The sequence below is a fragment of the Pogoniulus pusillus genome, chromosome 37, assembly GCF_015220805.1.
Source record: "Pogoniulus pusillus isolate bPogPus1 chromosome 37, bPogPus1.pri, whole genome shotgun sequence".
Lineage (NCBI taxonomy): Eukaryota > Metazoa > Chordata > Aves > Piciformes > Lybiidae > Pogoniulus > Pogoniulus pusillus.
The window spans coordinates 4,950,847-4,964,438 of record NC_087300.1 but is presented as its reverse complement, the minus strand read 5'-3'; the positions used below and the strand labels follow the sequence as shown (position 1 = coordinate 4,964,438).

General features: G+C 50.7%; 1 protein-coding gene across 1 annotated transcript; it reads left to right on the top strand.

Moving 5' to 3' along the window:
• Nucleotides 1–727: 727 nt before the first annotated feature.
• On the top strand, nucleotides 728–13,483 carry GNL2 (G protein nucleolar 2). The gene is made up of 16 exons (XM_064172519.1): nucleotides 728–891; nucleotides 978–1,062; nucleotides 2,437–2,531; nucleotides 2,988–3,127; nucleotides 4,534–4,718; nucleotides 5,211–5,277; nucleotides 6,519–6,677; nucleotides 7,231–7,344; nucleotides 7,949–8,077; nucleotides 9,697–9,801; nucleotides 9,911–10,069; nucleotides 10,201–10,308; nucleotides 10,605–11,038; nucleotides 11,939–12,018; nucleotides 12,657–12,742; nucleotides 13,303–13,483. The coding sequence occupies exons 1-16, from the start codon at nucleotides 828–830 to the stop codon at nucleotides 13,450–13,452; spliced, it is 2,160 nt and encodes a 719-aa protein (XP_064028589.1). The 5' UTR covers nucleotides 728–827; the 3' UTR covers nucleotides 13,453–13,483.
• The last annotated feature ends 109 nt before the right edge of the window (nucleotides 13,484–13,592 follow it).

The window sequence follows — 13,592 nt, the reverse complement described above, 5'->3', positions numbered from 1 at the left end:
AATCTCACCCCATTGGCCTCTGCCCACCCATCCAGCCTGTCCAGATCCCTCTGCAGGGCTCTGCTACCTTGTGCTGTTTCTAATGTTTAAAAGCCATTGCCAGTCACCCAGAGAAAACAACCCTGTGTGACCATGGCCATCCCAGCAGTCCTGGCTGGCTGTGTGCTCGCCGCAGCGCCCCTGCACCGAGACACCGTGTGCTGACCGCACGCACCCCTCCGCAAGCGGCAGGGCGCGCTAACGCCAGGCTCGCAAGTGATCCTCATTATGTTTGTGTGAACAAGCAACAGTGCAGAGACAATGAGGGCTCCTGTGCCAGCACCCTCGCTATTACACTCCGCTCTTCCTTCGAAACGGTCCCTGCGGTCTCCCCACTGGCCCAGCAGTGCTCCGCCCGCCCAGGGCAGGGGCCCTCGGCTCCATGTGGCCAGCTCGGGCCCTGCGGGAGGGGGCGATCGTGGCGGACGCGGCGTGGCCCTGAGCCGGGGAGGCCCCGCGAAGCTGCCGTGGGCACGGCGAGGCCGGACAGGACCGGAGCGGCCGTGAGGGATGAGGAAGAGGCAGGGCGGCAGGACCGAGCCGGCGGCAGGACCGAGCCGGCGCCGGGGCCGGGCCAGCCCCAGCCGTTGCTATGGCGACCCGGGACGCAGGCGGCCTGCGCGGCAGGAAGTGATCTAGCGGAAGTGCGTCACGGCGCTGAGCCCCGCGCCGGAAGTGTGCTCTCGCCGCTTCCTGCCCCGTGCGGCGCCTGCGGCCGAGCCAAGTTCTGCTTCTCCCCGGTCCGGCCCCGAGCCTCGCCCGCCCCGCGCAGGGGCTCCGCCGGCACCATGGTGAAGCCACGGTACAAGGGCCGCAGCACCATCAACCCTTCCCGCGCCAGCACCAACCCCGGTATGTGTAGGGGCCCGGCACGGGCTGTACCGGGCCAGGCTGTTCCGCCTGTGCCGGCTCAGGCCTCACTGTTCTTGTCTCCGTAGATCGCGTGGGGGGCGCGGGAGGAAACAACATGCGAGACCGAGCCACCATCCGGCGCCTCAACATGTACCGGCAGAAGGAACGGAGGTGAGAGCTGCCCTCGGGCTGTGCTGGGGCGCGGGGCTTGTGTTGGCGGCACAGATCAGGCTGTGGCGTCTGGAGCCGCCCCGTGGGGCGGGTGGCAGCGTGCCGAGGGCAGCTGCGCTCATTCTGGGCACAAACGTCCTGTTTCTGGGCGCGGAGCTGCTCCTCCGTGTGCTCGCTCACAGCGTGCGCCGGGAAACCGTGTCCTGAGCTCCAGAGGCGGCAGCGATGGGTGTGAGGGAGTGCACCTGGGAGACGGGATGCAGAACAGCTGCTGTGTGCTCCCCGAGATGGCGTTATCCCCAGAGTGCCCTCAATGCCTTCATCTTCCACAGCAGTAGCTGAGGGAGCTGAGGTTGTTTAGTCTGCAGCAGAGGAGGCTCAGGGCAGAGCTCATTGCTGTCTGCAGCTACCTGAAGGGAGGCTGTAGCCAGGTGGGGTTGGGCTCTGCTGCCAGGCAACCGGCAACAGAACAGGGGGACAAAGTCTCAAGTTGTGCCAGGGCAGGTCTAGGCTGGATGTTAGGAGGAAGTTGTTGTCAGAGAGAGTGATTGGCATTGGAATGAGCTGCCCAGGGAGGTGGTGGAGTGGCTGTGGCTGGAGGTGTTGAAGCCAAGCCTGGCTGGGGCACTTAGTGCCATGGTCTGGTTGGTTGGCCAGAGCTGGGTGCTCTGTTGGACTGGATGAGCTTGGAGGTCTCTTCCAACCTGCTTCATTCTGTGATTCAAAAACTCACCTCTGAAGAGCTCAGCTTCCCTGCAGGCCCTTCCCTGTGGGTCTCCCCTGGGCTGCTGGCAGTGGAGCAGCCTCTGCTCTGTAACACGGCTCAGCCAGGCTGTAGGTGCCGCAGGGCTTTCGGAGAGCCCTGGTTCAGATTAGCTCTTTTGTCTTCTTTTGCCAGATTTGGCTTTGTTTTGAGAGCACACTGGGGAGGATGTATTTTTTAAACTGCTGAATTTAAGCCAGGTCTCAACTTGGAAATTGCTTTGCCATGAGTGTACTGCACCAGCTGATGGGTGGAGCTGGCTGTAAAGTTCCACGGAGCCCAGGAGAAGCAGTGTTTGTGAGGAAGTTGTGCTTTGGGGGCTTTCTGTCCCCAGAAATGCTATTCCTGGTGTGGCAAAAGCAGCCTTCATGGAGTGACTGGTCAGAATGGGGTGAGACATAAATGTGCACTGCCTGGCATCACTTCTCCTGTGCCAGTGTTTCACTTAATTACCCTTTACTGGCGATGCCAACTCCAGTGACAATTTCAAGGCACCTCAGTTGTGAGCACTTGTGAGGTTTGGTGGTCGTTCTTCTGGCCTGGTGACCAAGGGTGCCAGAGGAGGGTGTGCTGCCCCTGCATATTTACAAGTGTTCTCATCTCTCACTTAGAAACAAGTATGGTAAAGTGATCAAGCCTCTGCAGTATCAGTCAACGGTGGCACCTGGCACAGTTGCAAGAGTGGAACCAAATATTAAGTGGTTTGGTGAGTTTTCTTCAACTGTCAGACTCAGCAAGCTTGGAATTGGTGGAACTGGATGTGTTTGGAGGGTGTGTAGGGTCTCACTGTTGTGTGGGACAGATGGGAAAACAAAGGCAAAGGACCCCCAGACGTGGGGGTGGGCTCAGGCTTTGCTCTATCAGTGCTTTGGGCTTCTGCTCCTCGCGCACTCCTCTGAAGTGGGGTTATTCTTTCTTCTTGGGGCATCTTCTGGGCCTCACCCATCTGTATGTGTGTTAAGTATCCAAGGGAAGCCTCTTAGTTTCTTTAAATGATAAGAAAGAGAGAGATTGGCTTCTTTCTGCTAATTAGGGAGCTGTCTCCAGTTAAAAACCCTCCGGTTTTTGTCACTGGTGGCTTTGATTCCATGTGGAGTGTTTCTGGTTGATCAGTGGAGTCTGAAGCAGCCCAGGCAGGTGCAACGTTTCTTTTTGCCCTCAGGAAACACTCGTGTGATCAAGCAAGCCTCCCTGCAGAAGTTTCAAGAGGAGATGGAAAATGTCATCAAGGATCCTTACAGGGTGGTGATGAAGCAGAGGAAGCTGCCCATGTCCCTCTTCTATGACCGCATCAAGCCACACGTGAGCACCGCTCGTCCCGGCGGGCACAGCTACAGCTGGCTGCTGGGTGCACAGAGGTGCCCACAGAGGTGCCCACGAGCCTCCTTTGTCTGTGGGTGGTTGTAGTGCCTGTGTTCAGTCTGCTGAAGTGGCCTGTTCTGAACCTGTTGAGAAGGACAGTTGGAGCAGGTGGCTTGGGAAGGGTTGTTTTTGAGATCTGTGGCTATGGAGGTCAAGAAAGAGCTTGTTACTTCTCACAGGTTGTGAGGTCTGTTCCTCACTAGAAAATCTTCTGACAGGAAACTTGCCCCAAAGTATCTAAGGAGAAGGCTTAGGGCAGACCTTGTTGCTGAAGGGAGGTTGTAGCCGGGTAGGGTTGGGCTCTTCTGCCAGGCAACCAGTAACATAACAAGGGGACACAGTCTCAAGTTGTGCCAGGGGAGGTCTATGCTGGATGTTAGGAGGAAGTTGTCGTCAGAGAGAGTGATTGGCATTGGAATGGGCTGCCCAGGGAGGTGGTGGAGTTGCTGTCCCTGGAGGTGTTGGAGCCAAGCTTGGCTGGGGCACTTAGTGCCATGGTCTGGTTGATTGGCCAGGGCTGGGTGCTTGGATGATCTTGGAGGTCTCTTCCAACCTGGTTGATTCTATGGTTCTAAAGGGTAGCTTCAGGTGACCTCAACACCTGCCCACCTTAGATGCCAATGCTCCTATTTGCTCCTGTGGTAGGAGGACCTTTTTTGAGGGCACTTCACTGCAGACAAGCTCTGCTCTGCTTTTTGTCTTGATTCAGAGATTCTTGTGTGTGCAGCCTTCATTTCTTGTAAATTGAATTGTAGTTATTGCTGTTGTTTTTTCCAGACATCTGCCCTGTTCTTTTGCACTCCACTGCCTGGTTCTTTATGTGGAAATTTTCCAGGTTTATAGCATTAAAAAGTACTGAAATTAAGGGAAGAGTTCTGGGAAACACAAATGTGCCTTACAAAACCAACTGAGTGATTTCAGCAGTGAGTTGGGTGCTGTTCCAAGGAAAGTTGGCATTCCTTACAGGCTTGAATATCTGCAGGTTTGACTGTAATTGTCCCTGACAGAAACCTGTGAATTTGGAGAGATTTGTGCACTTGTTAGAGAAATAAGAAGTGATCAAAGATAGCAGCTAAGTTTTCATCACTGGAGCTTTAATTGCCTTTGACATCATTTATGGTGGGAGAACTGAAGCATGGTTCTCTGGCAAGCACAGTGTGTTTTGTTGGTTATTAACTATCCACTGTTGTATTTCTGAGGGATTAAGCTGGAAAACTCAAACATTGTTAGGAGTGGAGCCTGTAACTCCTGTCCCCCTGCAGCTGGGACCTTGCTTGCTGCCTGTCACCAGATGGACACCAGTGCTTGGAGGCTGGGGGGTGTTTCACCAACCTGCTTCTCTTTAGACCTCCAGAGTTCACATCCTTGACACTGAAACGTTTGAAACAACATTTGGCCCCAAATCCCAGAGGAAGAGACCAACTCTCTCAGCCAGTGACGTGCAGGAGCTGGCGGAGAACGCTGAGGCCTCCTCAGGTGCCTACGACCAGGGCAAGGACAGAGACCTGGTGACAGAAGACACTGGTGTGCGGTAAAGACAGGAGGGAATCCCCTTCTTTTCTTCTTGGCTCTTCTAAAAGCCAGCTTTGGTTTTTCAGCAGGGCATAGTACATCCAGAAAGGCTGTCATGAGGAGCAGGAAGAGTGAAATCAGCTGAATTTGGGGTGGGGGGTTCAGTGTTGTTTTCTTCCTGTGTACTTAACCAGACTTGCTCCTGTGTGACTCTTCTGTCTTTACTGGTAATTAATTTTGTGTTGCACAACAGAGTATTTCCACACTGAGATGCTGGGTTGGATGAGAAGCTGACCAGTGGGGTAAATGGGGATCCAGGAAAGAGTGCATGTTTGGGGGATCTTTCTGTGTGTATGTAGATTGAAAGGGGAAGGTGAGGAAGGGACCACATCCCACCCATCACTTTGTTCCTTGAGCCTTGTCTCCTCATTTGTCTGTAATTTGCTTTAGAGAAGACAGCAATGTAAACCTAGGGTTGTGGTTGCTGATGTCTCTGATAATCCACTTCCAGGGATGAAGCACAAGAGGACATCTATAAGAAAGGGCAGTCCAAAAGAATCTGGGGTGAGCTCTACAAGGTGAGCAACATTTATAAGACACAGCAGACTCTTCTCTTTTTCAGCCTTGGCCATCTCAGGTGCTTCAGCACAGTGTGGCAAAGCCTGTGCAGCATTAATCAGACAAGCTCTGAAAGCCATTCAGTGCTCTCTTGGGGAAGCTTTGCTACAGTTGAATTTGCTGTGAAGTTTCTTGGAAGCATTTAGGCAGTGACTTTCTTTCTATGGAGATGTCCTGAGTGTGTCATCCCCTTGTTGCTTTCCTGCTAGCCTGCTTGAACAGAGGGGACCATGCACCCTTTGGGCAGGAGCAGAAAAAGGCAGCTGTAGGAGAAAGCAGAGATTCTCTTTCCAGTCTCTGCCTGCTTGAGCTTGATGTTGACCTCATGTCCCACTGGAACAAACATCCCTTAAATACATGGTCTAGAGGTGAACTGGCAGCCTGGAAGTGTTTGCTGCTCTTAGATTCCTGGGGCTTCACCACAAGTGAACCAACCACATGCCCCCTAAATTTCTTTAGGCTGAAAACATCTGGCATGCTGGTAGGGTCATCTTTGGAGGGCTGTGACCCTCAGTTCCCCATGAGCCACCTTGCCTGCTGAGAATGAGTTTGGGCTGTCAGAGCAGTACGTGTGCTCTCTGTGACTGCTAGGTGTGAAATTGCCTGACATTTTGCTCTGAATTTCTGAATGTAGCTTAAAACCTTTTCATTTAGACTTAAAAAGCTCTGGGAATGATAGAGCAAAACAGACTTTGGTAAGAGCCTGCCAAAAATGCAGGAAATAGCTGTGAAACAAATTCACTTGGCTCGAAGCAAGTCATAAAATGGCAGCTCCCTGCTGTAGATGCTTAGTGGACTAACAGCAGGTTCCTCCTTGGTTGTGTGTTTCATACTGATGGAGAAAACAGACTTTATGTCCTGATCCTTTATGAAATGGCAGAACAGAACTGCTGCAGAGTGGATGCTGAGTGTTGTTTTTGTCTACTGAAGCAATTAATTTTGTGAAGTGTTCTCCTTTCCAAGTGCTACAAGCAAAAGAACAGGTAAAGCTGTTCAGCTGTGGGCCTGGATTTGGAGAGGAGGAGAGGGGGGAACTGATGGGCATTAGTCTGAGCTTCCCTGACCTGTTGGGGAGTCACAGCTGTTTGTGAAGGGTAGAAGGATTTAAGTTAATGATGTTTAGAAAATCATATAAGCTCTCTAAATATCTCCTCTGTATGTCTTAGCTTTCTGCAAGATCCTTCTATGTGATCTCTTTCAGGTGATAGACTCATCAGATGTTGTTGTTCAAGTCCTTGATGCCAGGGATCCCATGGGTACTCGCTCCCCTCATGTGGAATCTTACCTTAAAAAGGAGAAGCACTGGAAACATCTCATCTTTGTCCTGAACAAGTGTGATCTTGTTCCCACTTGGGCTACTGTAAGCACAGTCCTGCTTGGTACTCCTTGGACCTTCTCTGTTCCTTTTGTAGCTTCTGCTTTGATTCTGTTCCCAGTCATTTGGGACTCCTGCTGGACTCAAAGGGTGTCCTGTAGCTGGGTTAATGGGAACTCTCTGCTTGCTTGCTGTAAAAAGTAAGGATTTCAGTGTAAATCTGTCCAAGATTGGCTGAGTTGAGCAACACTCAGCAGCCACAAATTCTCTACTTCCTCTGTCTGGCTTTAACAGTTCAGCTGATGTCTCTAGAGCCTGCTAAATGTTAGCCTGCCTAAGATCCATATCCCCCCACAGCTGGTTTGCTTTATGTAGTTAACCTAATTAGTTCTAGCGAGCAAGGAAGGAGCTTTGGGGAAACTGTTTGTCTTTTCTAAAAACAATGCTCTGTCCTTTTAGCTGTTGGCTTGGTGAAATGCTTCAAAGGTTCTTACACTGCAGTTTTCATAGACAGTTGTGGGTGTGTGACCCAAGTGTGTGTTGTCCTGCTCACAAGCAGCTCATTTCCCTGACCGAGTCCTGTCGTTCTCCTCCTCAGAAGCGCTGGGTTGCTGTCCTTTCCCAGGAGTACCCAACACTGGCTTTCCATGCCAGCCTCACAAACCCCTTTGGCAAAGGTGCCTTCATACAGCTTCTGAGGCAGTTTGGAAAGGTACGGAGTGCATCTGAGGATTTGTGGTGTTGTTTAGTGTGGAATTTCCTCTGCTGTTAGCGTCAAGGGCTCAGTGCGCTTTGCTGTGGCCATTCTGCCTGCAAACAACAGCAAAGCTACCCTCTCTGGAGGGAAAATGATCCTTCAGATATGGTCCAAATGTTTGTCAGACTGAGGAGGTCTGGCAGGAGTGGCTTTGACTGTCATTCTCTGGCCTCAGTTACTCCTAGACACATCTAGAAGTGATTGTAGAAGAAAGGAGCATGCTTCACACACCTGTTCATGCCCTGCCTGTACACATGTTCATGAGAGTATTCACCTCTAAGGTGTCTTTGTTTCTCCAAGAAGGGCACTTTCTGCTGTCCTTAGTTCCTGGCTCTTCAGGGCACATCTGTATCCTGTGCTCAGCTCTCCTTTGTATTTGTTTGATTAAACAAGGCATTCCCAAGCAATTTGAGAGCAACAGGGAATGGCAGGGGTTCACCTTTTTCCTTGGAAGCAGCAAGTCAGCTTGGCCAGCAAGTTGGTTTGTCCTCTTGTACATTTCTCCTGATAGGAAGGAGATGATCTCATTCTGTTTTCTTCTTTCTGTGTTCTTTAACAGCTGCACTCTGACAAGAAGCAGATTAGTGTGGGCTTCATTGGTTATCCCAACGTTGGCAAAAGCTCAGTGATCAATACCTTACGGTCCAAGAAGGTCTGCAACGTGGCTCCTATTGCAGGTGAAACAAAGGTAGGAAGAGATCTCTGCATTAACAATAAAACTTCAGCCATGCAAGTGCAGAATTCCTGCAAAATTGGCTCAGTGACTTTCTCAGGCCTAGCATTTCATAGAATCAGCCAGGTTGGAGGAGTTCTTGACCCATTTCAGAGTGAATCTCCCCAAGCCATTTGAGCTGGTACGGGCTCTGTGGCCCAAAATGTGGCTGATGGACAGGTGTTGCTCTGGAGCTGTGCTGCTGGCATCATGTCTGAGTTCCTGCTCTACCTGCCTCGTGGTGCTGGGATCTGAAGAGCTCAGCTGTTCTTGGCTCCCTCTGCTCACCCAGAGCAGGTGGTTGGGTGTGTTTGTGCTGCCAGGCTCTGCCATTGCTAGATTTCTGACTCTCCATAGAATCATAGAATGGTTTGAGTTGGAGAGGACCTCCAAAGGTCATCTATTCCAACCTCCCTGCAATCAGCAGGGACATCCTCCACTAGATCAGGTTGCCTGGAGCCCTGTCAGAGGGCTGACCTTGAATATCTCCCAAGAATGGGGCCTTTACCTCCCTGGGCAACTTGTTCCAGTGTTTCACCACCCTCATGGTAAAGAACTTCCTAACATCCAACCTAAATCTACTATAATTTCAAACCATTGTCTCTCATCCTACCACTCCAGGCTTTTGTAAATAGTCCTTCTGCAGCCTTCTTGTAGTCTCCTTTCAAGTATCAGAGGTCTCCCTGGAGTCTTCTCTTCTCCAGACTGAGCAACCCCAAATCCCTCAGCCTGTCCTCATAGCAGAGGTGCTCCAGCCCCCTGATGAAGTAAACAGGACAACAGAGTTACAGGAATCCTCTTTGCTAGCTTGTTCCTTTTACTGCTAAATATCACTGAAGTTAAAGATCATAAGAGAGGAAACCCCCAGAATATTTGGGTTTGCTGTGGCTGCAGTTTCCTCACCATGGAGCTGTGAGCTGGTGGCTTGGTGCAGAACCACAGCAATAGTGCTGGCTGATGCAGGAGGAGCCACAGCAGGGTGCATCCTGGCTGGCTGACAGCCCCCAACACAGGGGCGTGGAACTGTTGGAGCCAGTCCAGAAGAGGGCCAGGAAAGTGATCAGAGAGCTGGACCAGCTTTACTGTGAGGACAGGCTACAAGAGTTGAGGCTCTTCAGCCTAGAGAAGAGAAGGCTTCGAGGAGACCTTATAGTGGCCTTCCAGTATCTGAAGAGGGCTACAGGAAGGCTGGGGAGAGACTATTGAAATGGTCTTGTAATGGCAGGATGAGGAGGAATGGGTTTGAACTGGCAGAGGGGAGATTGAAACTGGATGTTAGGAAAGGGTTCTTTCCAATGGGAGTGAAACACTGGCACAGGTTGCCCAGGGAGGTTGTGACTGCTCCCTCCCTGGAGGTGTTCAAGGCCAGGTTGGATGAGGCCTTGGGTAGCCTATTCTAGTGGGAGGTGTCCCTGCCTCTGCAGGGGGTTGGAACTGGCTGATCCTTGTGCTCCCTTCTATAAATGCCCAGTTGTGTTGGGTTTCTGTGTGCTGGCACCAAGTTCCTGAGATGACAGCTGTGTGCTGAAGCATTTCCAGGGCAGGCCAGAGGGCTGTGTGGCAGGAGGTGACGTGGGGCACTCTGATCTTGGCAGGTGTGGCAGTACATCACCCTGATGCGGCGGATCTTCCTCATCGACTGCCCCGGCGTGGTGTATCCGTCTGGGGACTCAGAAACAGACATAGTGCTGAAGGGAGTGGTATGTGTCTGCACTGAGTGCTGGGGAGGCCTGGCTGGCCTCAGGATGATGGGTTTGAGGTGATGAGTGCACACTTCCCAAGGCTTAATGTTGTACTGTTTGCTTTCAGGTTCAAGTTGAAAAGATTAAGAGCCCTGAAGATCACATTGGTGCTGTGCTGGAAAGAGCCAAGCCAGAGTACATCAGAAGGACCTACAAAATTGACTCCTGGCAGGATACTGAAGAATTCCTTGAGAAACTTGCTGCTAGGACTGGAAAATTGCTCAAGGTGTGACAGTTTGCTGAGTTTGCAGGTTGGAAGAGCATGTGGCCTGGTACTGAATGTGGGCACTGAATGTTTCTGTAGAAAGATGGTCATGTCTGCAGGACAGACCACAAGCTGTGCCTGGGTTCTTTCAGGGTGGGGAGCCTGATGTTCAGACTGTGAGCAAGATGGTTCTCAACGACTGGCAGAGAGGCAGAATCCCATTCTTTGTGAAGCCACCAAATGCAGAAGCAGGTCCCCAGGTGAGAATGTGATGTTTGTGCCTCTTCTCTTGCTTGGTGTTCACTGTTTTGTTTTCCTAGAGTGCTCTGTTACTTGGACACTGCAAGTTTTGGGCTCTTCCTAACTCTGCTGATTCAGGATACTCACTTGAGCTTGTTGAGGAGCAGGTAGAGGTATCTGAGCCATCCTGCAGCATCTGACAACCAGAAATGTCAGCAGTGATCACACTGTTAGCCAGCCACCTTTTGCAGAGAGATGAAATGGGTGCTGCTCTTGGACTTTGTGGATAATGAGTCCATTCCACTCTTTCTTCTAGCCTCCTGCATTGGAAGTGGCTGTGCCATCCAGCCAGGATAACAACGAGACAATCTCTGAGTCAGTAGCAGCTGGTGTGGAGCCAGCAGAGGAGCAGAGTCACACAGACACCGAAATGAAACAGCTGATGGCTCACGTCCGGCAGAACTTCGGGAGGATTAATGTGGCACCTCAGTTCTCAGAGGAAGACCTGGTTCCTGTAGATGTGCCAGGCTTTGATGGGACAGACACTGATTCATCTGGGGAGGAGGAGGAACAGGAAGAGGAGAAAGAGGAAAATGAGCAGCCTGAGAATTCAGTAGACGAGGAGTCGCAGTTGGCTGTGCCAGTGGCCAAGGAGAGCCCTAAGGAAGTTCTTAAAGCTTTGGATGAGAAGATTGCAAAATACAAAAAGTTTCTGGACAAAGCCAAAGCCAAAAGATTCTCAGCAATTAGGTACCTGAGCTGGCTCAGGGGCTCAGATATTTCGCAGGGGGGACAAGGGTTAATGTGGCTCTGCTGCAGTTTCACTCCATTCATGACCTGCACACACAGGTGCCCGCAGCTTGCCTGATTTAGCCATAAATAGTTGAACTTTGGCTAAATGCAGTTTGGTTTTGGAAGCCTATTCCCTGAATTTTTGGTTACCAGGATAACTAAGTATGTTTTGCCTTTTGGAAAGCTCCCTCCTAAGCTGTGCGTTAGAAGTCTGTTGGTGTCCTGGGTTGCAATATTGCATCCTTGAACCTCCCCTCAATGCTGGGTTCTTGCCTGATGTCCTGCTTGGGCACAGCAGCTGGTCTCTGTTGTATGTGCATGAGGATTCTAGCTCAGAGCAGACCCAGATCCAGCAAAACTCGTCCACCAGCTTTGTGAGGGTGAAGATTTCAAGGCTAAGTATTATATTTTATCCTTTGTGCAGTGCACAAACCCTGTAGCTATGGAGACAAGATCACTGTAACAAGTTTTATAGCTGCTGGTCCCTCAGAGATGGTTACATTTGGTGTTACTGCCCCCTCTTGCTGCTCACTTTGCCCCCTCTTGCTGCTCACTTTGCCCCCTCTTGCTGCTCACTTTGCCCCCTCTTGCTGCTCACTTTGCCCCCTCTTGCTGCTCACTTTGCCCCCTCTTGCTGCTCACTTTGCCCCCTCTTGCTGCTCACTTTGCCCCCTCTTGCTGCTCACTTTGCCCCCTCTTGCTGCTCACTTTGCCCCCTCTTGCTGCTCACTTTGCCCCCTCTTGCTGCTCACTTTGCCCCCTCTTGCTGCTCACTTTGCCCCCTCTTGCTGCTCACTTTGCCCCCTCTTGCTGCTCACTTTGCCCCCTCTTGCTGCTCACTTTGCCTTTCTTTTGTAGAATCCCGAAGCAGCTGAGTGAAAAAGTGTTTGCGAAGTCCATGCAGAAGTCTGAAGAACCCAAAGAAACTGAAGACAGAGGTAAAACAAGCTTGGTAGAGTAAAGAATTCTACAAGCCAAAGAGAGGTATTTAGGGGAAGAAGTGTTCATTGCTTCCTGGTTGCAGACTTTTCCCCTAAAGCTATTTAAATCTTTCCATAATTAACCCAAGAGCTGCCTGATGACCTCACTGCAGCCCTTCTGTTCGCAGTAAGATGTGTCCCTCTGCTAGTGAACGAGGGTGAAGACAAATATCCTTCCCAAGGAGTGGTGTTCTGGGCAGATGGCATCTGAGCAGCTGCCATTCCACATGGTGTAATATTACAGAGAGGGAGTGGAAAGGGTTTACGAGGTTATAAAAGCACAGAGCTACTTCAGGCTATAGGTTTTACTTTGGTGACTTCCAGAGTCTCTGGCTTCAGCTTTCATAGTAAGTTTGGTTAAAGTCAAAGTCACATGGAAGAACCATCTTCTGGCAGGACTTGGAATCCTTCTGGGCTCAGGTGGGGCTTTGAGCAGTCTGCTGCTTAGGTGAAGTGTCTGTAGTGATAATGTCTCTGGTAAGGAATATGTGCTGTTAAAACAGGACCAGAGGAGTGCTCTGCTGGAGTAACTGGGATGGTGACCCCGGTTGGGTGCTTTGGAAGATGCCTGAGAGTGTGATCTCTGCTGTTTGCAGGCAACACAGAGAAGAAAAGGAAAAGGAAAACAGAAGAGGAGGAGGATGATGACAATCAGCCTTGTAAGAAGCTTACATCCAAAGAGGTAAGTGTGGTTTCTTGTACTGCACAAAAGAGCAGAGTCACAGAGCTGCCTTTTTGTACTTGAATTGGCCATGGTCACTGAGGAGCTTTGAGACTGGACAGGAAGAGCAGGGACTGTCACTGAGGGCACTTGCTGCTGACAGGTGTGCCAGCAGCATGTGCCAGCTGGGCATGGAGCTGTAAAAGGGTGCAGCAGGTAACCATGACAGGAGGAACTTTGCAGAGGAGAATCCTTTCTGGGTACCTGGCCCTGCTCTCACCTTTACTAACTGCTGAGAAATGAGAGGACTTGGAACTGTCCTGGTCTGTCTCCAAACAGTTGCTACTGCTGTTTTCTGTTTGTGTTGCTGAAATCTAAAGAGTTCTTCTAGAGAGACTTAAATACCAAGTGAAATTGCCTAAGATCTGTAGTCTGTATTCCAAATACTCATCTAGAGTCACTTCAGTACCAAGTGCCAGTCAGGTGCGTGGAATGCAACGTGAACAACTACTGAAGGACTGCAAACAAGCCCAGGCTGTGGTGGCTGTGGCTTTGCTGATGTATTCTGTGTGTCCTTGCAGAGGAGACGAGCTGAGAGGCAGCAGCGCTCCAAGAAAGTCGGAGTCCGGTATTATGAAACTCACAACGTGAAAAATAAGAATAAGAACAAGAAGAAAACTGGCTTGGAGGGACAAAGATCAAAGCAGAAAAAACACAAACATAAGCAGTAACTGCTGCTTCTATTAAATTTTACATGAACCAGCTCTGGTGTGCAGTGGCTTTTTTAATATAAAACTCGTAATTCCCATTCAGAGCCTGCTTGGCCTTGGCTGCCTCCTTCCCAGCAGCAGCATCTCCCTCTTTGTTTCTG